This window comes from Erythrolamprus reginae, unplaced genomic scaffold, assembly GCF_031021105.1.
Source record: "Erythrolamprus reginae isolate rEryReg1 unplaced genomic scaffold, rEryReg1.hap1 H_22, whole genome shotgun sequence".
In the NCBI taxonomy this organism is placed as follows: domain Eukaryota; kingdom Metazoa; phylum Chordata; class Lepidosauria; order Squamata; family Dipsadidae; genus Erythrolamprus; species Erythrolamprus reginae.
In genome coordinates this window covers 282,757-307,908 of record NW_027248476.1, presented here as the reverse complement: position 1 = coordinate 307,908, position 25,152 = coordinate 282,757, and the positions used below count along the sequence as shown (strand labels likewise).

General features: G+C 39.8%; 1 protein-coding gene across 4 annotated transcripts in view; it reads right to left on the bottom strand.

Moving 5' to 3' along the window:
- LOC139155486 (choline transporter-like protein 5) overlaps positions 1-25,152 on the bottom strand; it is a 208,151-nt gene that overhangs the window by 88,218 nt on the left and 94,781 nt on the right. For 3 of the 4 annotated variants that reach the window (XM_070730636.1, XM_070730635.1, XM_070730633.1), the window contains exon 2: positions 810-858. In XM_070730636.1, coding sequence (XP_070586737.1) covers positions 810-858 — 49 coding nt within the window. Of the gene's footprint in view, positions 1-809; positions 859-22,777; positions 22,881-25,152 lie in introns of those variants that run through there. The other variant, XM_070730634.1, reaches the window with a different exon arrangement.

Sequence of the window (25,152 nt, the reverse complement as noted above, 5' to 3'; positions counted from 1 at the left end):
TTAAGATAGATCTGTAATATACTTTGGAAGATAGTGTAGTATTGCCCACATTCCACCAACTAAGAATTTACATATGGTGTTCTGACTTGCTCAGAACGACTTTGATCCTTTTAATAAAAATAAAAACCAAATACAGACATAAATGTGAATTAGGCATGCTACAAATAAAGTAAAAGTCTCCAGCCTCAACAATTCTCTCTATGTGAGCTAACATAGCATTATTAGAAAATGAAATAATGGATAAAATGGTTGGTTTGGAAGAATGATATTCTTAGAACTTAAAAGTGTTGGCACAGAATAACTTCTGTCTTTTAAATGGTAGAAAGTTAATGAACAATAACAATAGTACTTAGACTTATATACCACTTCTTAGTGCTTCACAGCAGTGGTCTCCAACCCTTGTGGCTTGGCAGCCCTGGCCACACAAGCAATAGGCCAGCATATACTTACTACCAAAATGCTCTGTGCTCCAATTTCAGTTTTTCAAAATCTTTTCATATAGGAGACAGTTGTAAATAACAACTCTTAAGGCTGTGCAACAAGGGCAAGAATATTTTCCAAATTTCACACAGCTGTGAAGCAAGTCTTAACAGAAATATTTCTTTTAAGAGTACTGAAGGAATGGGAAACATGATGATTCCTGATTCTCTTAAGTATGTTTTTCCTCCCTCAGTGAGAGAGGAAAATAAGTGCTCCCAAGAATTCCTTTTAGAAAAAACGTTTTCCTTCCTGGTCAATTAAATGCATATACCCTCTTTTATATTCATACACAAAATACACAATTTGATATATCAAAATAAAACATTTACCTGTTGTGAATAGGTCCGCTGAACTTTGGATCAAATTTTCTGGGTTCACCTGCATTTAAAATAAAAGATTATAAAATACGTCATAGGAAACATAACCAAAAAAAGTCAGGACTCATCTGCTTCCATGTGCTCTAAATGAATTATTTTGAGAAAACTCCCTAATAGCTGAGAACAGAACTAAAATCCAGAACTAAGAATCCAGAACCAGGAACCAAATCAAAAGACTGAAATTGGGAACACCTTGAAACCTAGCAGAACAAACAACAACAACAACATTAATGTCTACATAAGGTGCTATCTCACTTAGATCCTGCAGCTCCAGACATGTTCAGTGATGGGCAGAAATATTCCAACTGCAATTGTCTTTGATATTGCTTTGATACTGCCTTTATTCCCCCAAAGTCCTTGAAAAGTTGCCTTTCAAATTAATTGGCATGAATTAAGTTATTAAATGCATGGGGAGTAATCTTATTAGTTACATGTGATACATTAAATTTAAATCACTTTACATTTTTATTTAAAATAAATCAAATATGGATATTATCCTGATCCCACCTCCTTTTTTACCTTGGTTGTTTGAATAGATGTTCTTCAAAAATCTGATCTTAGCTGTAGAAAAACGCACATACTATTCAAGCAATCTATCTAATTATTTCACTCCGTTGTATTTAGAAAAAATAATAATAAGTGTGTGAATGTTTTGTTTTAACTGACCAGCAAGTAAAGTATGAATTTTTCTACACAAAGAGATTTTAGGCTACCTTCATTTAATCTAATAGTAAATAAAAATGAATATTTCTAAATTTGAGGTCAAATCAACTAGTATATACTGTATTTATGACTTTTTTAAAAGGTCAGTGTCAAACCAAGAAATACAGAATTAACAAAGCCTATGTTATTTTCATCGTATAAAATTGTTGTATGGCATGAGAATGCAAGTATGTGAACACTTTCTACAGTTTCAAATCTGTCATTAAGATCTTCAATGTATAGTTTAAGAGAAAAGTATTGCAAGTCTATTTGTGTGAGTTCACATGGAAATTCTATGTGTCAAAAGTATATTAAGACAAATAGAAGAAAGATATATTGTTTTCGCCAAACCAATCAATCACTTTATTCTTTGAATGATTTTCTATCATTATCTTATATACTATCTTATATCTTATAGTGTACATTTCCACTCCTAAATAACTCTGTTCTTTCAAACCTAGTTTTACTTCAAAATCCTTATCTATGAATCAATTAGATGTAATTGCCATTACTATGCAGAAAAGCATCCCCTTTTGAAATCATGAAAAGAGATTCACAAAAATATCGAGCCTGAAATGTCCTTCTACCCTTTAAAGTTCTCCAAACCCTTCATCTGCATTCCCAACCTTAAAAACAAATGTGCACAGATATTCTTTGATTTACAACAATTCATTTAGTGACTGTTTGAAGTTACAGTGGAACTTTTAAAAAGTGACATGACCATTTTTCACTCTTACAACCATTTGCAGTGCTCCCATGGTCGTATGATCCAAACTCAGGTGCTGGGCAACTGACTCATATTTATGACAGATGCAGTGTCCTGGGGTCCTATGATCACCTTTTGTGACCTTCTGACAAGCAAAGTCAAAGAGGAAGCTAGATTGATGCAACAATAGTCTCATTAACTTAACAACTGCAGTGGTTCACTTAACAACTGTGGCAAAAAAGATTGTAAAATGCGGCAAAACTCACTTAACAAATGTCTCACTTAACAACAAAAATTGGGGGCTCAATTGTGGTCATACGTTGAGGACTACCTGCACTTTCTTATCGCATAAGGTACAGTGGAACCTCGACATACGAGCAGCTCTACTTACGAGCTACTCGAGATAAGAGCTGGGAGGGGAGCGACATTTTTGTTCGCCTCCCGAGCTCACATTCGGGATACGAGCGCCAAGGAGCTGTCTCCTGAAGCCGAACACTAACTTCCGCTTTCGGCTTCAGGAGACAGCTCCTTGGCGCTCGTATCCCGCGTGTTTTAAAAGGTTGCAGCCGGCCTGGGGGGCTCGGGGGGGTGCTGGCAAGCCCCCCAGGCCGGCTGCAACCTTTTAAAACACGCGCGCCGCTTCGCAGCTGTCTGCTGAATCCGGAACGCTAACTTCCGCGTTCGGATTCAGCAGAGAGCTGCGAAGCGGGGCGGGTGTTTTAAAACGTGGCAGCCGGCCTGGGGGGCTCGGGGGGAAGCCCCTGAGCCCCCCATGCCAGCTGCCACGTTTTAAAACACGCGCCCCGCTTCGCAGCTGTCTGCTGAATCCGGAACGCTAACTTCCGCGTTCGGATTCAGCAGAGAGCTGCGAAGCGGGGCGGGTGTTTTAAAACATGGCAGCCGGCCTGGGGGGCTCGGGGGGAAGCCCGTCTGCTGAATCCGAACGCGGAAGTTAGCGTTCCGGATTCAGCAGACAGCTGCGAAGCGGGGCACGTGTTTTAAAACGTGGCAGCCGGCCTGGGGGGCTCAGGGGCTTCCCCCCGAGCCCCCCAGGCCGGCTGCCACGTTTTAAAACACCCGCCCCGCTTCGCAGCTCTCTGCTGAATCCGAACGCGGAAGTTAGCATTCCGGATTCAGCAGACAGCTGCGAAGCGGGGCGCATGTTTTAAAACGTGGCAGCCGGCCTGGGGGGCTCAGGGGCTTCCCCCCGAGTCCCCCAGGCCGGCTGCCACGTTTTAAAACACCCGCCCCGCTTCGCAGCTGTCTCTGAACGCTAACTTCCGCGTTCGGCGGCAGCGGTTTTTTTTGTTGTTGCACGGATTAATTGACTTTACATTGTTTCCTATGGGAAACAATGTTTCGTCATACGAGCGTTCCGACTTACGAGCCTCCTTCCGGAACCAATTAGTCTCGTAAGTCGGGGTTCTACTGTATTTAGAATTGCCCCCACCCTCCTTGCCTTTTGTAAGCTACTTAAAACCCATCTCTGCCGTCAGGCATGGGGGAACTGAGATACTCTTTCCCCCTAGGCCTTTACAATTTTATGCATGGTATATCTGTATGTATGTTTGGTTTTTATATTAATGGGTTTTTAATCATTTTTACTATTGGATTATTTTGTATACTGTTTTATTATTGTTGTTAGCCGCCCCGAGTCTCCGGAGAGGGGCGGCATACAAATCCAATAAATCAAATAAAATCAATCAAATTTAGGGTTTTTTTGCTGTTTAGATTTTTATTCTCCTCTTTTTTTCCTCCAAATGCAACTCAAGATGCCAAACATAGTGGTGCTCTATCAAGCAACTAATTCATACAGTTCTGAGGTGAAGGTTGGTTCTGACAAACAAAAAATGTAATGCAGCTTAATAGTTACATACCACCAACTGACCTCTTCTCTGTGACAGTCTATAGCAAAAATCTTTTTTTGTTAGTACTACTATCTTCAATCTTTCATTGAAGTAATGGGGAATGTAGTAAGCACATCAGGAATGCAGCATATAGAATTCACAGTGTTAATCCTTTCATTAGTTAGTCAGTAACTCTTATCAGTTTTCATACACTCCAGCACTGCATAAAAATAAGCTTCTTAAATCCATATATTATATGGCTTAGTGCTAGAATTACAAAAGAATCGAAGTGAAACCATTTTTTAAAAAAGTAAGGATGAAAATGATTTAAAAAAAATTACTTCTAGACAAGCTACAATCTTAATCTATAAGTGTCTTATCCGGTGGAAACAACCATATGCAAAGGTGAGATATGAGTAAAGCTCCCTGGAATCTCAAAAATTAAGACTGTAAAAAAAAATAAAAAAACATTTTGGACGGTATATTCAAAGGAAGATCCCAAAATAATCCATTATAGATTCAACATACTCTGTGATGACAGGGAGCAGGTAGTATAGTGATACCTCTACTTACGAACTGAATTTGTTCCGTGATCAGGTTCTTAAGTAGAAAAGTTTGTAAGAAGAAGCCATTTTTCCCATAGGAATCAATGTAAAAGCAAATAATATGTGCGATTGGGGAAATCACAGGGAGGGTGAAGGCCCTATTTCCTGCCAGGAGATGCCTAGAGAAGCCCCACAGAGGTTTCTCCCTGCCTTTTCCGGCCCTGTTTCCTCCCAGGAGATTCCTAGAAAAGCCCCACAAAGGCTTCTTCACACCTTTTCCGGCCCTGTTTCCTCCCAAGGAGATTCCTAGAGAGGCCAATAGAGGCTTCTCCCCCCCTTTTCCAGTTACAGTTTTTGGAGGCTCAGGTTTGTAAGTGGAAAATGGCTCTTGAGAAGAGGCAAAAAAATCTTGAACACCCGGTTCTTATCTAGATAAGTAGAGGTGTTCTTAGATAGAGGTACCACTGTATTCCATTATAAGATAATGGCTGATTTACTTGAGCAGATAGACATTTTCCTTCAGCCCAGCAAAGAGATCAATTTTTTAAAATTGTCTTGACCATTTATGATATGATTTTAGCTATTATATATGGCCAGATTTTTGTAGCCTTGGTCTATGTGGTTGTTCTGACTCAGCTCACCACACATGACAAACCCTCTGCTGTATTTAAATCAATGATCCTTTTATTAGGAGTGCCAGCAGTCCTGGCAAAAAGTTTCTCTCTCAATGCAGGCTAACAAGTCCATCTGGCAGCAAGATTAATAGCTATCTGTCACATCCAATCATCTCTGTCCCCCACATTTTATTCCTGGAGCTAGGGTAAGACTTCACTAGCAGTGGTGGCTCTTCTGTCCCAAGGATCAATCATAGATTCCCACTGCCCCCCTCTCCTCTGCTTCTGGCAAAACTGTGCATCAGGCACTGGACCCAGCTGTTCCTCCTCTTTCTCCATCAGCCACCTCCAGACTTTAGACCAGTGATGGCGAACCTATGGCACAGGTGGCACGGGTGGCACATAGAGCCATATCTGCTGGCACGTGAACTGTTGCCCTAGCTCAGCTCCAACGTGCATGTGTGTGCCGTCCAGCTGATTTTTGGCTCACACAGAGCTCTGGGAGGGCATTTTTGGGTTTCCAGAGATCCTCCAGGGGGATAGGGGAAGGCGTTTTTACCCTCCCCTGGCTCTAGGGAAGCCTGGGAAGGGAGAAACATGAGCCTGTTGGGCCTATCAGAAGTATGGAAACAGTCCATTTCCAGTCTCCAGAGGGCCTCCAGGGGGCGGCAGAAGCTATTTTCACCCTCCCCAGGCATTGAATTATGGGTGTGGGCACTCACGCATGCACGATAGTGCACACACACGTTCCTTCGATACCCGAGGGGAAAAAAGGTTTGCTATCACTGCTTTAGCCTCTCCATCTGAGGACTGATGGCTTTGTCTCTCTTTCTCTCTCTCCGACAGCTCTATTCCCTCTTCCCCCTTGGAGCTCTCAGGTTGCCTTGTTGCTGACTCTGACTCCCATGCCTTCTCCTGATCTGAATTGGTTGCTGGAAGGGCCAGCAGTTGACAGGCTACTCTAATGGTATTAGTATTAAGGCATACCTGATTTGAAACGTCTGTAATGTTGGGAAAGGTAAAAGGAAAAGAAAGAACAACTAGCTGTGAGTAAAACAAACTAGATTTTAGAAGCAAAGTGTCTACCACTAAAAAATCTGAAGGGCCAGATTGGGGACAGATCATTCTGGGTCTAGTTATGAATTTCTAAATGTTTACACCAACTTGAAAGTACATAATCAGTTGAATTATTATATGGTTCTATCATAAAATCCTAGTTAATCTCAACAATGATTTGTTTAAATAAAGCAGCTTCATTATTCATTGAAAACTAACCATGAATCACCACAGTAGTAACATAATTTGTAAGAAAGTGATTGAACTGTAAATAGGTGGTGGAATGGAAAGTACAATAATATTGGAACTTCTTTAAATGGAAATGAGAAAACCTGGATGATTGATGTTCTTTTTCTTGTATCCTTCTGGGCATTCTTGATGAACTGCCTGTTATCTTAAGAACATAATAAAGCCTCAATATTCAATTCACTATTCTTAAAATGAGTGCTTGAACTATCACATTTTTCAATGGAAAGTATGAATGGCTGTAACTAGCAGAAAAACAGCCAGTGTTGCAAGAAGAGCAAGACCCTAATTAGAAGAAAAGGGGGCGCATAAATTAAGTGATATGAAATGAAGCTTTTCAGCGTGATCAATTATATGGCAATACAAGCTGTAAGAACAACTTCTCAAACTTTGTTTTGATAAGAAAGGTCCTTAGGACGCCGCTCCTTTTGAATTGTTGCCATCTCTTTTCCATTTATGTAGAATTATTCTGAAGATCAAAAGGGCTGGGAAAGGATTTTAAATGCTATGGGGTTGTGAAAAAAATAGCCATGTGTAAGACTATTTATAACCATGAACTATTATATATAATTATACTCAGATTTATTCAAGGAGACTGTAGCTAGAAAAATGACCTGCTATTTTTAAAAACACAATATATCATTTTCTCAAATAATGTTATATCTATCTCGTGTTCAGAGAATATTCCCATGGTGTGACTCTGTAAAACAGACACAGGACAGTGAAATGGAAAAGTAAGGCACGGGGGGGGGGGGGGAAATCAGTGACAAAGATGGCTAGTAGAAGTAGAAGTTAAACACACACACAAAAAAGCCTGAGGCCCAAAAACCAACAAAAATATCAGGAAATGAATAAAGAGATTTATAACAGATATCTGTAATGTAAAATAAATTATAGCATTTACCATTGCCAAGACTAATGAATATATATTTACTTGCACAGAACTTTGGTACCCTTCTGGATGAATAATGCCATATAAAATGCAGTAGATTACTCTCAAGGGTTAGTGATTTGTCTTCTTGAGCTACTACCACTCAGCCGTGGCATATGGCCAACAATGATGTTAAACCATTAATGTTTATTATTCTCTAGATACTCTGTGAATCACAGTGCAGTGCAACATGGAAAGGTAGCAAAAGCACTGATCTTGAAATGCGGCTGGAATCTCAGTTCATAGCTCACAGCTTTCCTGACAAGTATTTTGGCTAAAACTTCAGATGCCGTCATCAGTTTCATAGAGTAAACATGAGGTTAATTCTGTTTGGCCAACTAATAACAAAACTTCATTGTTCCTATCATCTATTTGGGAGAACATTGTGAAGAAAGATTAAGTTCTCTGGAAGGACAGAAATGTTGGATTCTGGGACAGCATAATTTGGTTCACGTAGAAGCCGAGTGCTCTTCAGACATCAATAGGAAGGAATGGTCTTTATTTTCTGAAAGATGGCCTGAAGAACAAGGTCTTCAAAAAGAACTTTGAATCTTCTGATTCAAAATTGAATCCTGGACCTAAAAGAAATTTGATCCAGCTTAGATGGCGATAAGATGGCAATAAGATCGTATAACAGCTAGAGCAAATATTATGAAGATCACACAGAAAAAGAAAGCTGCTTTGATCAGAAAAACCTTTTTTTAAAGCTGTGGATATATGCCAAGTCATCAGTCCAGTTTGATGGAAGTGTGGCAAACTCTTGGGAAATGAGGAATTTGAAGAAGAGGATAAATATCCCCTAGAGAAATTCTGTGATGTGGTAGCAGCTTAAGAGAAGACAGAGGAGCTACTGTATTATAATTTCAGAGTCTGGTGTTTCCACAGCACGCATTAAAAGAGTAGTTCACCGAAGGATGAATTATTGTGATTCTTCTGTAAATATTTGGCAGTGATTACAAGAGTTTATTGTGTAATTTTACCCAAGGCAAAAAAATAAAAAAAAATCAGTGGAAGGAATGGGGAACTCTTGAATGAGTGTAAGTTTAGAGATTGAATATGTTATCACCGTGGTCTTCAGAAGTTCAAAATGTCATTTTTGTGATTACACCATATATATATAGGTCAGGAATCACATCAAGAATTATGATGCCTTAATAAATTTTAATCAGGGGCATAACTCATATGTTCTATACTGAAGACCATGATATATAATCAGGAAGTCATAACTTCATCAGTACTCCTTAGCTGAGGAAATATCTAGATAGATAGATATTTTGTTATAGAAATATATAGCTAATTTCTGATTTGAATTGAAGAAATCATTAGAAATGTTCTTCTAAGTCACCATGAGAATTGATTACAGAAATTATTAAGTTGGCTTTTCGCACTGAGCAGTATTAATCAGAGAGCAGATTTAAATGAATTTGCATATGCAGAACAGTGCAGGGTGATTTCCCCTACACTGTAAATTAGTGGTCCTAAGCTATGTGTAGTTTAACAATTCTGTTTTTAACAAAAAAATAAATAGTAAAAGTATATCATATTGCAAGTTATAAGTGCCTTTCCTGGTAATGTCATAGAAGCATTTGTAGTAATTGTTTGTAGAAATTGTTTCTGTTTATACTTTTCACAATTCCTCCTACATCAACCATACTTTAAAAAACCCCATTTTTTTTAAAAAAAAATGTCAATGTGAGTTTAATCTTTTAAACATATTACTTTTAATCAATTTTATCTGAAATAAAGTAGAAAAAGTAAAAGGTCTCTGCTGACGAGACATTGCCTTTTGTCTTAAATCTTGAATTTCACTTTGACTTCTGCTAGTTTTTATCTCTATGCCACTTGTTGAATATGAAGCAGATAATTACATATATGTACTGGCAAGCTTATAAAATAGGTTTCTGAAATTGTTTCATTCAATAATTACAATACTGAAATTACATTTCTTGAAGAACTTGTCTTTATACTACTGATTTCTATATTTTGAAATTTCTATATAAATTTCTATATAATTCAATATACCGTATTCTATACAGCCAGTTTGATGTAGTGCTTAAAAAACAAGACTAGAAACTGAGAGAAAATGAATTCAAATCCTGCCTTAGCTGTGAAATAGGCGTTGATTGCTTACCTGAACGCCTCTTCTCGTACGGTGAGTGGGTACAGCAGTCACGTGGGTTGCTCCTGTCCAATCCGTTGGAACTGAGCCTAGTATTAAAAAAGACTGCTGGATCCGCCCCTTCCCCAGAATTCGCGAATCCGTAGACTAGGCTCAGTAGTGAAGCTCTTTAATGTTCAACTCTCATGTGTTATAAGAAATTAGAATAGAAGGTAAAGAAGACCACACAAAGGGAGGGAAGTGACTGCTGTACCCACTCACCGTACGAGAAGAGGTGTTCAGGTAAGCAATCAACGCCTATTCTCCGTACTGAAGGAGTGGGTCCAGCAGTCACGTGGGACATACCCAAGAGATAGGTCCCTAGGGTGGGAGTACATTGCTATCGTGAGAGATAACGGATTGGAGTACTCTTCTGCCGAAGGCCGCGTCCGCTGATGCGTACGAATCAATCTTGTAGTGCTTTATGAAGGAATTTGGCGAGGCCCAAGTGGCTGCTTTGCAGACTTCTTCCAACGGAGCCTGAGTCGCCCAAGCGGCAGATGTGGCAGCACTTCTGGTGGAATGCGCTGTAATATTCCTTGGAATGGATAGGGAAGCTGTCTCGTAGGCCTTAGAGATGGCCCCTCTGATCCAACGACCTATTACTGTGGAAGACACTCTGGATCCCAAGGATCTGGGATGGTAGGCTATGAAGAGTGCTTCAGACCTCCGTATGGATCTTGTGCGTTGGATATAAACCTTTAGCGCTCTAGTGAGATCCAGAGTGTGCCATCTAATTGCCAGGGGATGCTCTCGTTGGAGGCAGAAGGAAGGTAAGACGATATCCTGAGATCTGTGGAACATGGAACTGACCTTAGTTAGAAAGGTGGGGTCCAGTCGCAGAACCACCTTGTCCTGGTGAAACTGACAGAGGTCCTGCCTGATAGAAAGGGCTGCCAACTCAGATATGCGTCGGGCGGAAGTAATCGCCACCAGGAATGCTACCTTGAAGGATAGGTACCTGAGGGACGCAGAGTTCAGGGGTTCGTAAGGTGCCTGAGTAAGAGAGTGGAGAACCCATGGCAAGTCCCAGGTAGGATATCTGTGGATTTTAGAAGGCCTGAGATTGGCCACCCCTCTTAGAAATTCTTGGATTTCTGGAAAGGAGCGTAGGGGCTGCCTGCGAGGCCCCGCCAAGATGGAAGAAATGGCGGCCAGGTGACGGCGGATGGTGCTGGTAGAGAGACCTTGGTGGAAACCCTTCATAAGGAAGGCGATTATCCTGTTGATGGGAAGACACAGGGGGGATAAGCCCTCCTGCGAGCACCACTGATGGAATTTGGACCAAGTATGGTCGTAGATCCGGTTGGTAGACCCTCTTCTAGACTTCAGGATGATTTCCACTATGTCCGGGTCATACCCTCGCAGGTCTAAGTCCCTCCGGATAACAGCCAGGCGGTGAGGTGGAACCACTCTGGATCCGGATGGAAGGAGGCCCCCTGCCGCAACATATCCTCCGAAACGGGGAGTCGCCAGGGGTCCTGGACGGACAGTTGTTGGAGGTCCGCGAACCAGGGCCTGCGAGGCCAGTGAGGGGCAATCAGAATTACTCGTGCCTTCTCCAGGAGGATTTTGTTGATCACATCTGGCAGAATTGGAATTGGAGGGAAGGCATACAATAGGCCCGGAGGCCAAGGACTCCTGAGGGCATTGATTGCCTCCGCTCCCGGAGACGGGAACCTGGAGATGAAGCGAGGGAGCTGGGCATTGTCTTTGGTCGCAAATAGATCCAACACTGGATGGCCGAACCTGAGGCAGATTTGGTGGAACAGTGACTGATGGAGATTCCACTCGCCTGGATCTATGGTCGCTCGCGAGAGCCAGTCCGCTTGGACGTTGAGGCTCCCCGAGATGTGATCGGCTAGAAGCGATTGGAGATTCTTCTCTGCCCAAAGGCCTAACTTCAGGGCCTCCCTCATGAGGGCCTTGGATCTTGTGCCTCCCTGTCTGCAAATATGGCTTTTGGTGGCTATATTGTCGGTGAGAATCAGCACATGTTGGTTGGAGATGTGAGGTTGGAATTGTTTTAGAGCTAGAGACACGGCTCTTAACTCTAGCCAATTGATGGGCCTGGAAGCCTCCTCCGGTGACCATGTGCCCTGAGCTAAAAGACCTTGGGCGTGGCTCCCCAGCCCGAGGGGCTGGCATCTGTGGTGACTACAAACTGGTCGGGACACCGGAAGGGGGATCCCTTGTCTAGGGCTGGAGAAGTCCACCACTTGAGGGATCTGCGAAACCGTCAGTGGGATGGTGATGCGTCGATTCGAGTTGCTGTGGCCTGATCTCTGGAATGGTAATAGAAGCCACTGTAGTTCCCTGGCGTGAAGGCGGGCCCAGGGGACAATACAATACATGACACCATTTTACCCAAAAGGGAGGATAGGGTGGCAATGGAGGCAGATTGCTGGGGCAGGATGCGAGCAATGAGATCCAAAATGCTGCGTTTTCTCTCAGTGGAGAGAAAAACCTGGGATATTTCGGAATTAATGATAGTCCCCAGATGCAGGATGGAAGTGGATGGATCAAGGTGGCTCTTTTTAAGGTTTATGGAGAAACCATGGTTCTGTAGAACCGACAGGGTAGAAGAGAGGTCTGCAGCTACACCAGTTCTGGAATTACCATGAATTAAAATGTCATCTAAATAACATAAAATATGAATGGGAAAGGCCCGGATATGAGCGCCAAGGATCCCAAAAGTTTAGTGAAAACTCTGGGAGCTGAGGAGAGCCCAATGGCATAGCCCTATACTGAAAATGCCTGCCTTGAAAGGCAAAGCGCAGAAATTTCCTATGGACCTTGGCAATGGGGATATGGAGGTAGGCCTCCGGGAGATCCAGAGACACCATAAAGTCTCCCCGATGAAGAGCTGCTAAAATGGAAGATAAGGAATGCATTTTGAATTTTCTATATTTTATGAACCGGTTCAATTTAGGTCCAAGATGGCTCTCCAGCCTCCAGAGGTCTTAGGGACCATGAAGAGGATGGAATAGAAGCCTAAACCTCTCTGGAGAGAGGGGACCGGTTGAATAGCTCTAATAGTCAACAAATGAGAAATAGCCTCCTCCATTCGAATACGAGATGGAGGGGAACTGGGAGAGGGACAAGAAATAAAACGGTTAGGGGGGGGGAGAAATGAACTCTAACCTTAGGCCTCCCTTCCACTGTGTCAATGACCCAGGGGTCCTAACAAGAGCGGTGCCAGGCGGAAGAGAACCAGGCTAGGCGACCGCCTATAGGAAGGTGGGAAAACTTACCATCTGGCTCTTTTGGAAGTCCTGGTAGCAGAGGATCCTCTCTGATAACGGGAACCTCTGCCCCTGGTGGTTCTAGATTGGGAGCGAAAGCGCGGGGAATACTGACCTGGACTCTTTTGAAATGCGAAGCCCTGATCCTGCTGACGCCCCGTGCGTCGAAAGGGCTGCGGTTTAGGGGCCTTCTTGGTGGTAGGTCCCAAGACCTTTTTCTTGTCTGCAGTCTCTGTAAGGAGAGGGTCCAGAAGGTCTCCGAAGAGGAGGTTGCGTTTCAGCGGACCCATGGCTAACTGCCACTTCTGTCTTACCCCCGCCTGCCAAGGGCGGAGCCATAGAAGCCTTCTGGCCATTGTGGAGGCTGCTACTGACCTGGCTGCAAATCTGGAAGATTGGAGAGTAGCGTCTGCTACATATTGGGCAGCTGCGAAGATTTTGTTGAAATCCTGTTGGCCCCGTAAGTCATCTGGAGGCAGGTGTAGTTGGAGCTGAGGAAGCCACAAGAGCATAGCTCTGGAAAAGAAGGATGCCGCTGCAGCACTCTTAATGGCCCATGAGTCTGCAAGGAGGCTTCTTTTGAGCATTTGTTCAAGTCGTTTGTCCTCTGGCCGGAGAACCTCCTCTGCCTCGCCAGGCATGGCGGCAGTCGAGTGGAGCGTCTTCACTGGTTCATCTGGCCTGGGACATGTTAGGAGTTCCTCATAGGAGGGGGAGAGCTTGTAGAGCTTCTTGTCCTTGGGAGTGGGAGTGAAGCCTGCGGTTGGATGGTCCCACTGTTTAAGCAAGGCATCCTTAAACAACTTGGGCATAGGGATTACCTCATTGTCTTCCTGTTCTTCCATGAAGTAAGGAAGATTTTCCTCTGGAGGGTCTGTGGAAGGAGTAGCCTGCTTCTCTTGCCCGGCTAGCCCCGTAGATACTCTAGCTTTAAGCAGGAGAGATTTGAAAAGCTGCGAAGGGAAGATAGCAGCTGGGGCTGGAATCTTAATCTGAGATTCCTCGTCTTCCGAAAGACGCTGAAAGGGGTCATCATCCTCTTCTGCATCCACGTCCTCATCCTCTTCCTGAGAGGAGTCCGGTGGTAAGGAAGAAATATCAGCCGGAAAAGCCGGAGGATCCCTGAGGCCCTGAGCAGGTTCTGGCTGGGGGGAATCCTCGGTAATATCTGGCTCCTCTGGACCTAAACCCCATAGGTTAGGTTGGGGTGGATTTAGGTTTGGCTCATCCAGGGATAGCACAGGCACCCCAGAGGGAGGCAGGTTAGAGGCCTCCGGAGGGGTAGGGTTGATATGCACTTGGGCCTGCACCTTAAAACGTTTGGCTGATTTATCATGTATTTTTTGTAGGGCTAGGTCCCTTCTCTTCTCAGCCCTAGTGGGCTTGGCTAAGGAATGGGAGCCTGAGGAAGAGGAGGAAGAGGCCTGGGGAACCTCAGAAGAATTACCAGTAGGCCTAACCTCTTTGGGACCTTTGGTAGTGCCTCTCTTGGGAAGGGAAGCCATAGTCTGAGCAAATTACAGAAGACGAGGCTTGAGCCAAGAAAATAGGGGGGAGAAGAATTATTTTTGTGGAATTCCCAAGAGGATAAGTGACCCTGCTCCTAGGCCCAGGAGCTGCTGCGCCTTAAGGGGCAATCCGGACGATACCAAGAGTTCTTGTCCCTAAGTGCAGCGTGGCAGGCCTCGCTAACTTAACTTTAAGAAAAACCAAGGCACACTGGTTGGAGGCCACTTCTGTGGAGAATAGGCCCGAGGGAACTCAAAGCGACGACTCCAGGGTCAGGTGGCGGGCTGGAGGCACTAATGGCCGACCTCTTAGGGCAAAACCGAAAGTGCAACTTACTGGGCGTCAGAGCCTTGGCGCCAAATAAACGCTCCGTTAATTGCAATAGGAGAAACTAAGCCCGGGAGACAAATCAAGTCCCACACCGCGGGAGGTAATTAGCCCTTAATTATAGTCAAATAAATCAAGCTTGCCCCCGGCAGGACCTCCAAGGCCGAAAATACCAGACCAGCCGCGGCTACAGCACGGAGGGAAAAACCGCGAATGGCTGAGCCGCTAACTTCTCCCCCAACTCAAAGCCCTGTAGGGCTGAGTAAAATCCACTGCCGGCAAGCTAAATAATGGAAAATTCTTACTTGCTATAGAAGAGAGATCGAAGGGAAGGTGTTTTATCGAGAGGAACGAGCATTCACACACATCCGAGGATGCGAACTGAGCGAATTCTGGGGAAGGGGCGGATCCAGCAGTCTTTTTTAATACTAGGCTCAGTTCCAACGGATTGGACAGGAGCAACCCACGTGACTGCTGGACCCACTCCTTCAGTACGGAGAAGTCAGCTGAGTGATCTTGGGTCAGCCACTCAGTCTCAGCCTAATCCACTTGACAGAGTAGTTTTTCCAGGGAAAATAGGACAAGGAAGGAGTATTAGCAGGGGCGGGCCACTGCCCAGATGTGGGGGAACGCAGTGGGGTAGCAAAAAATGGAGCTCTACCCCAGAGCATCCAATTTGCACTGAAAGATGTTGAAAGCAAATGCAGGACGTCCTGCATAAGACATGCCCATAGTGTGGTAGTAAAGATTTTGGTAGCCCTTTACTGAGTATTAGGTATGTTTGTTGCCTTCAGTAATTTGTAAAAACAACAAAGGAAGGTTACAAATAAATAAGCACAAATATTATAGTATCTAATTTCAGATCTGCTTCAATGTGTCAAATAATTGTGCTTATACTGATCAATGACAACATTTAAAATTAATACTGTGGGTCAGTGTTCCCTGTAATTTTTTTGGGGGGTGGGCAGAAAAGTATAGTGTCTGAGCAGCAGTCCCTTCGGGACTGGGCGGCACAGAAATAATAAATAAATAAATAAACAAATAAACAAAGAAATAAATAAAAAACCCACCCTGTTTTGCCTCAGAGAATTTCAAAATAAAATACTGTACTGTGTGTCTATAACAGTGAGCTCATAATAGGGCAACTCTATCAATATCAAAATGCCACTTAAATAGTTGAGCTAGTTTCAAACTAGATTTTGATTTTCTTTCTCTCTTCCTTACTCCCATTCTTTTTCTTTCTCTTTTTCTTCCTCTCTTTTTTCTATCTGTTTCTCTCTCTTCCTCTCTTCCTCTCTCTCTCCTTCCCTCTCACTCTTTCCCTCTCAGCTTCTGGGCAGGTTTGGAAAACTCTGAGTTGATGATTATTTTTAAGTGAGCGATGGCTCACTGCTCAGCTTAGAGGGAACTATGCTGTGGGTCAAAAATGCCATTTACAACATGGAAATATGGAGTTAGCAACTGGAATTTGGTTTGTGTGCCTGAATCAAGAGGAGGATTTAAAAGGGAAAAAAGCACAAATGTTGCTATGCAGTTGAAGTCCATTCCTTTTAAATCCAAAATGCATGTAAAATGGAGCAAGGCTTTGATTTTATGGCATGACAGCCATCTTGACTTTTATACCATATATACATACACATACAAACAACACACATGCATATATACATAAACACATATAAACACATATAAACACACATGCACACACTCTTTCCCATCTGGGCTAACATGGCTGCTAGCTCTCTGTCTGTAGGCAAAGGGAAATAATCTTTATCTAGGAAGAACTGAAAATTATTTCTCCTACATTTGAGCAGTTTTTGACCTGTGAATTAGGGGTGATAACAAGTATTAGTTCTCTTCCTATCATATTCTTCCCTGCCATGTCTATATACCTTCTGGTTGAGATTCCCTTACTTGGGATCCCCCCCCCAATTTTGTTAAGTCATTTTAGTGCGAAACATGTCTGACACGCCAATATGCCAGAGTCAGAGAATTGAACAATAGACAATTACATCATCTGAGGTTATTGTGAATAGAAACCAGTCACAATGTAAAAGTAATCAGTGGTCAGTACATTTGGGAAGTGAGGTAGTGTTTGTAGTTATATTTTCTAGATTTGCAGGTGTTTCAGAAAATAAATCTGTTGCAGGTTATTCTAAGGTCAATTAGATGATGGGTTGAAAGTTACTATATTGTCTCAATAATTCTTGCACGAACCCACCTAATGTTGAGAAGAGTGTTTTGTTCATAAACTAACATATTTTTACAGCAGTTTTCATTGCTGGAAATATTTTGCAGCAAAACATTTAAACAGGATTAATTAATTTTCATAAATTAAATAGGATAATTGGATAATAGGATAAATACTGATTTTGGCCACAACTATAACTGAATGAGTTCACATAGTATGTTTCTACTGGGTTGTCTGTTTAGACAAATTCCCATCAGAAAATTCAGAAATAAAAATAAATTTATCCTTAAATCAGCCTTTAGGAATGATAAAAATCAATGTTTTAAAAGTTGTTTTATTATTAGTACTATATTTTCAGGGCAGAATGATCCTTTTTAAAAAAAGAAAGCCAATGGCCTCACAAACTATTTTAAGAATCTCCAAGCATAGTAAGTTACTGTGTACTATGTACCATGTTGGCATTAATACTGGAAAACTCCAAGTAGGGAAATGTTCAGATTAATAGGTACTTTGTTCAGATGTGATGTTTACTTCACTACATTGAAAATATCTATACTAAGCAGTAGGGCTTTTTTTTATACTTCATACTAAAAAGTCTAAAGGAGGAAAAATGTTTAGGCTAAGTCAGTTGATCTACAATTGGCTCATAATTTCAGCACATTGTGGTAGCATCTTTTCAGCAATTTTTAAATCTTCTACAGCAGATTAAAGACAGATAAATTAAAGTATTTATTACTTTTGCTTCTCGTTATTATTCAGAATATGTAAATTTTTTAAAAACCCAAAAATATAACAATATCTTTTTTTTATATTATTTTATTATATACAACAATTCTATGTCTGGTGGTGTGCATTTCCAAATTGCTGGGAATGCCACAATGATACAATCGTTATGAAAACAGCAGTTAGTTTCATAATGGAAAAACAGCTTTCTGTACTTGAGATGAAGTACAGAAACCAAGACAAATCTGAAGTCACTCAGTTCTTTGAGCCATCAGTTTAGCTTACTTTTTCTCCATATAAAGTAAATGATTTAATTTTGAGTCCTTGTCAGATGAAAGCACAGTAACATCTTGTCAATATAGTCGTGCTTGAGGTTAAACCTCTATTATGTAATTCTAGTATATTGACTATATTGCACTATTCTCCCCCCCCCCCCCCCCCGTTATTTCTAACTTAGTGCCATTAGTTTTAGAAGATTTTATTGTTAAATGAGATAGGGAACTTGTTGTCCTTAAGATATTTTGCTCTTCAGCTAGTATAGATACTGGTAAGGAATCCTGGGAGATGTACAGTAATTCAAAATATTTGGAGATACCAAGCAACCTAGCCCTGCTCTATTCTGAATTCAAAATGTAGAATTACAGATTTTTAAAATGCTGTAAATGCAATGTAGTTTTCAAACATTCATCATCATATTTAACAAGGATGTTTCATACATAAATAACTTCCTAGCCAAAAAATGTATTTGCATTGTCTAAAGGAAAAAAACCCAAAATAAACTGTTCTAATTTGATTTGTTTTAGACAACAAAATATTGTAAAGATCTTCCTGATTCCATTTAAATATCATAATTTTCTATAAGATATCCTTAAATTTTTGTGACTTGCTGATGTTATGATACTGAGAATTCAGTAGCAATTTATTAGGCCTAATCCCTGATGTAATTCAACTTAATAATATACCTATCAAACCAATATCCATAAAAATGAAGCATGGGTTTTCAATTAGTATTTGCTAAAAGACATGCTTTCATCATTTTTTTTTCTGAAACATATACTTGTTTCCATGAAAGTATGCTAGATTCTCAATAATCATGGTTAACTTTGCAATAACTATGTACAAGTATTGCATGCTTTGTGAACTTTCCTTCCTGGAAGATATTATGAATACTATTCATTAACTAAATTCAGACTTTGGCCACAACCATAATATCTTAAAACCTTACAAATACACGCCCTGTTCTGTAAATGAAGAAAGCTGATTTGTTTCTGTTTACATTGCAACAAATACATTCTTTTCCACTGCAGTACCCATCAGAAATACATTTCACTACTAATATAAAAAAATAGTTTTGGAAAATATCTATGCGATCAAACAGTAGAATACATTTCATGCTGTCATATAGAAATTATTCATATCAAATCTAGGCTCAGGAGATAAATGTAAGGTATAATCAATAAGTAATGTTAGAACTCCTTCAAGTATACTTGAAGTCCATCACATTTTTTATGCCCTAGCTGAACTGTGATTTGTAAGTTTTTCTAACATTGAGCTGGAATTCTCCTTTCTCTTAACTCATGCATTACTCGATCCTGTATTTTTCAAGAAAAGATAACAGGCTATGAATCTCCTTTCATGTAACACTCTTCTAGTTATTTGAAGACTACTATCATATTGTCTTCTTTTCTTCAGGTTAAACATACCCAGAGATCCTATAATCTTTCTTCAAATGAAAGACAAGTCCTCTGCTTATCCTCATTGTCCTTCTCTCAACTTCTTCCAATTTTTCTGAATTTTTATTAAAGTACGGTGCTTAGAACTGGACAGAGAATTCAAGGTGGAGTTTGTTAAAAAAAGAGAATGGAATGAACACTTTCGGTGGTTTAAAAATTATACCTGTGTGGATGTAAACTAAAATTACACTTGTGCTTTTTGTAGCCACAGCACACATACTCTGTTTGATATTACATTACTAAGCCTACTATTCCATATCCTATACCCGTCCATGTCTTTTTCATGTCTTAAGTGAACAACTGTTTATGTATCCCTGTTACTATTAGTTTTAGCTTTTTCTCCAATCTATCCAGTTTTGGGAATGTTATTTCTGTCTTTGCAAATTTAATAAATTTGCAAATCTAATAAACATTCTTTCCCTCTTTTCATCCAAACAATAATTAAAATATTGAAAAGCAGATGAACTGATCGTCAGATCCTCCAATTACTGTACTACCTTTCTCCAGTTGGATTAAAAATTTCATTATCAGAACTCTACACAATTTTAAGGCAATTGTGTACCCAATTAAGACAATTGCGTAAAATTGTAATTACTTAGCACATGTAAATGTATTTTACACATGAATACTTTTCCATAATGTCAGAAAAAGTACATTATTAAATCTATATGGATATGTAAAAGTGGGACTGGCATCTGTCTTCTAAGGATAATTGTTATTCTAAATTCTGCCCCGACTCTTTGATACAACCATGCATCAAAGGCAAACATAAATTAAGAATTAAGAATTTAAAAAATTAAGAATCAAAGCAAGGATCATTTTCAAAACAAATTCTAGGTTTCAAATAGGGTTTTTTTTCATATAAGAGTCCTGTCAAATACTTTGGGATGTTTGTCTGCATCCCAAACAAAGTCATGACTAACCAATTATGCAACTCATAGGAAAAATATATCTAGGCTTTGAGAGATAAATGCAGATCTTTCCTTCCATTAGCCCAACCATGTAAAGCCTAGGTAAATTGTCACAGTTATATACATATTTTTTTCACTTCAGTAAAATCTATTTTAAAACCCATGTCAAGTCAAAACTTGATTTATTTTATATATTAAAATCAGAACGGGTCCAAAGACGGGCTACAAGAATGGTGGAAGGTCTTAAGCATAAAACATATCAGGAAAGACTTAATGAACTCAATCTGTATAGTCTGGAGGACAGAAGGAAAAGGGGGGACATGATCAAAACATTTAAATATGTTAAAGGGTTAAATAAGGTTCAGGAGGGAAGTGTTTTTAATAGGAAAGTGAACACAAGAACAAGGGGACACAATCTGAAGTTAGTTGGGGGAAAGATCAAAAGCAACGTGAGAAAATATTATTTCACTGAAAGAGTAGTAGATCCTTGGAACAAACTTCCAGCAGACATGGTTGGTAAATCCACAGTAACTGAATTTAAACATGCCTGGGATAAACATACATCCATTGTAAGATAAAATACAGGAAATAGTATAAGGGCAGACTAGATGGACCATGAGGTCTTTTTCTGCCGTCAGTCTTCTATGTTTCTATATTTCTCCTTTTTTTCTGCATAATGCTGCAATAATAGCAATGTTGATATTTGTGTCGTATGTATGTATGTATCAGGGGTGGGTTCCTCCCAGTTCAGACCAGCTCAACCAAACTGTTAGCAGCCTACTGGTTAGTCAGTGCCAATCTGTGGCCACCGCCATCATTTTTTAAAAAATTGATTTATTTGTTTCCTTCTGAGCATGCATAGAAGCTGAGTTCCAGTACTGTGCATGCGGCCTCCTTTTTTTTTTCCAGTTGCCATCTTTTTTGCTTTTGGATTTTTTTAACTGGGCATGTGCTGGGCATGTTACTGAGCAAAGCGTATGCCCACACAATCCAGGAGGGAGTGAACCAGCAGTAAAGTAAGTTGGAACCCACCTGTTGGATTTCTGTTATTCTTCACTTCATACAGCAGAGATTCCTCATAGCAGAACCATGCTTCAATATATATTAGAGCAGTGTTTTTCAACCAGTGTGCCGTGAGACATGGTCAGGTGTGCCGTGGGGAAATTAAATATGGGTCCCCAACAGTGTTCCCTCTAATTTTTTTGGGGGGTGGGCGGAAAAGTATAGTGTCTGAGCGGCAGTCCCTTCAGGACTGGGTGGCACTCTTTCCCTCTCACTCTCTCCCTCTCAGCCTCTGGGCAGGTTTGAAAAACTCTGAGTTGATGATGATTTTTAAGTGAGCAATTGCTCACTGCTCAGCTTAGAGGGAACTATGGTCCCCAAACTACCATTCCTGCCAGGATATCCCTTTTGTGTTCATTGAAACAGGCCCAAGTTTCACACTAAGTGAATATAAATACATTTAGAAACGATATTATTAACTATATGTATAATATGTACTGCGTTAGAGTGTCATTTTGTGTAATTTTAGTTGGTGGTGTGCCCCAGGATTTTGTAAATGTAAAAAATGTGCCGCGGCTCAAAAAAGGTCGAAAATCACTGTATTAGAGTACACAATGTATATTGGAGTACACAATACAATGACTCCAATATAAAACTTATGTTTTTATTTCTTCTTTTCTCATTGAACTGGTTTCATATTTACGCAAATAAACAACTCGACAGTATGACTATATTTCTCTATACATTTGCTCTCTATGATGCAGATTCATCAACAGTCAGCATATGAATATCTAAGAATTCTATCTTCCAACTGCCAAAAACTGATTTACATACCAATATGCAAATTAGCTCTCTCTCAACATTCCATCCACTTTTTCCATGCTATATGCTAACGCCAGTCCTGGTGAATGGCGGATAACACATGGAAAGAAGTGCAACATGCTCTTTTTAATATTTCTTTTTGCAAGTATTCAATTTTGTTAATAATTTGTATGTTGAAAACACTGTCTTTAACTTTATTCTATTGTTAGGGTTATGTTCATAGTTATCATAACTTTTATGATTGTTAATTGCTTCGAAAACACATTGGTTTAATTCCTTTATATGTTTAGCTACTTTAAGTATGAATCAATATTTAGCACTCCATAATAAACATGATTACAACCAAAAAGACAACTTCTTCTTTAACCTAACTGAAAATTAAAACACAGTAGCAAAACATAATTACATGAACAAAGATAAATATAAATTCAAATGAATCATAACAGCACTGCTAATTCAAGCAACAAAAAATTGTAATTTGGAAATAATTACATACATACAGCTCTAAAATTCTGCTGGTTTTTTTTTAGTACATCTTAAATACTGTGAGAGATCAGAGAAAGTGATCTTCAAAGAGTTTAATGCCAGCTTTTACCACAAAAAAAATTCTCAAGTTACTTATTACTGTAAAGGCAAAGGGGAAAAAAAGATTTACCATTTATTCCGTAGTAGAATTCTTCTTTCTTAGCCATTTTCTGATTCCTCACTTTAGCCACTACAAGACCTTTGCCAGGAAGAACAGTTTGTACAGTGAGCTTGTGTCCACAAAGTACTATTTGACTAGGTTTAAAAATAAAGCTTAGCTGGAGTGACACACCAAGCCTTCCAATCAGGACACAAGTGAAAATGGGGGAAGGACTTCTGCTTTCTGTAAAGTTATTTCATCTCATGCCAAAATAAGGCTACTATTCTAAAAGTAGGAATTCTATGCTATTTTCATTAAAGTTCTTTCCCCGCCCCAAACAATATAAATAGGGGCTCAACTTGAAACCACCACAGCCAGTTTAGTACTCAATATAGTGTCTCTATCATTACAAATCATTTTGAAATTCACCAACTGTTGTGTCAACTCTGCCCACAATTACACTACCGTATGTTGATTATTTGGTGCAGTTGTAATGGAAGGCTTTTCATGCATTTGTTGCATTCACATATAAAAAACATTCCAAACATTTTGCTTAAGAGTATTTTAAAATACTGAAAAGTTATTTTAATATATTAATAATTGCAACAGAATTTCATTTTCTATTTGCTAAGAAGCTTTTTTTTAATGCAAAGTGCATGATGGTTATAATCCATATGTTATGTTGAATGGCAATTTACATCAACATAAAAATTTCATTCATTTCAGGGATATCATAGGATGCTAAAACTAAACTACCAACAGCACAGCAGGTACAATATAATAAATACATTATATTAAAACCTTTAAATTAATTTTACAATGATGGAAAATTGAAAAATGGGTTTCTCAATCCACATGGCTAAACTCTTTGCAGATAATTTTCCTCTCCGCAGGCACTTTCGTCTTTATATCAACAGTAATTTCAATGTTTTGACAAGCAGGTTATAAATCAAAACCAATGTGCCATTCAAGTATATTTCATTAAAAAGCTGATCTTTAGTCAGGGCCCAAAAAAATGGAGAAGGTTGACTAGAAGACAAAAGAGAGGGCAGATCAGGCTACAATACCAAGAAAACCATGGCGGCAGGCAACATACTTAACAATATTTATAGGGATTTACGGTAATTTCTTGCAGATTATGCATCTGCTGCAGGCTTGTAAATTTTGCTGAAGCAAATAAAAGGCCCATATTTGAAGATAAAATATTTTGAATAATTATCTGCTTCCCCTAGAATATCAGTGGTTTTTTTCCTATGCTGAATCAAAAACTATGAACCCCAAAATGTATTAAATAGAGAAGATGGCAAATACTAAAAGCTTCGGATTATTTATATACACACATGCATATAAAATTGTTTTCAAATGGTTTTCATTTCTCTTTACAATAAAATGAACAAATTACAAGCCTGATTTTAGAATGTGTAATCTCGGTTTTCAATTACTATATACTGTATAACCACCCCATATGTCAATGCTACTATAGAAATCTTAGACTAAAGATACAGGTAAGCACATTGGTTCAAGTATAAACCACTAGTCTACTGTAAAAAGGAGACAATAAAGAAAGAATTCAATGTATCAGATATTTCCCCTCTAAATGTTGTGTCATCATGTAACTATATTGTAATCACTCTCTGGCATAATCTACTCAAAATAAATAATGCCTGGAGGGATATTATCCAAGTTTAATAAATTCCATTTGAGAATAAAATTCTCTTGGTGAGATTCCAAATGATGCCATCTGTTGCCCTCGAGGACAGACTGTCTAAGATCCCATAATTATTGTGTTATTCTGGGAGAAGCTAAATAGATTTATGTGGCCACATATTGATAGAGAAAATGGAGTATAAGGACCACCTGGGCTTTTAAGAAAATGTAATCACACACACACACACACACACCAAAAAATGCTTTTAAAATAATTTTAAATATAGGTTTGCTACCAATTTATTGACGTTGTAAAATTCACATGATATGAATTGTAATGCAAATTGTCCTCATTTGTTTTTCCACTTAAATCGGTGATGTTTCCCTACATGATATCCTATCTACCTTCTCTGCCAGCTTCCTCAACTTTCAGTCACCATTTCTGAGGGCAAATCATTTCTTTTGTTTGGGACATTGCCACTCCACCCTTCAAACCTTCTGTTCTGTTTCCCCAGGGTATGAATAAAGTCTTATCTACACAGTAACAGTGAACCAACAGAAAGAGAAAGAATTACAAACAGATTGTATTAAGTGTGCTACTCTTTCCAGTATTTTTACCGTTTTGTTTCATTGTAGCAATTCTGGATAAATTGTAAAGGCTAATAATTGCATCAATACAATGAAACCAAAGATTTATTGGAGAATGCTTAGTTTTAGTTTAGTTTTATAAGTTTCCATTAAGTCCCAGAAAAAAATCA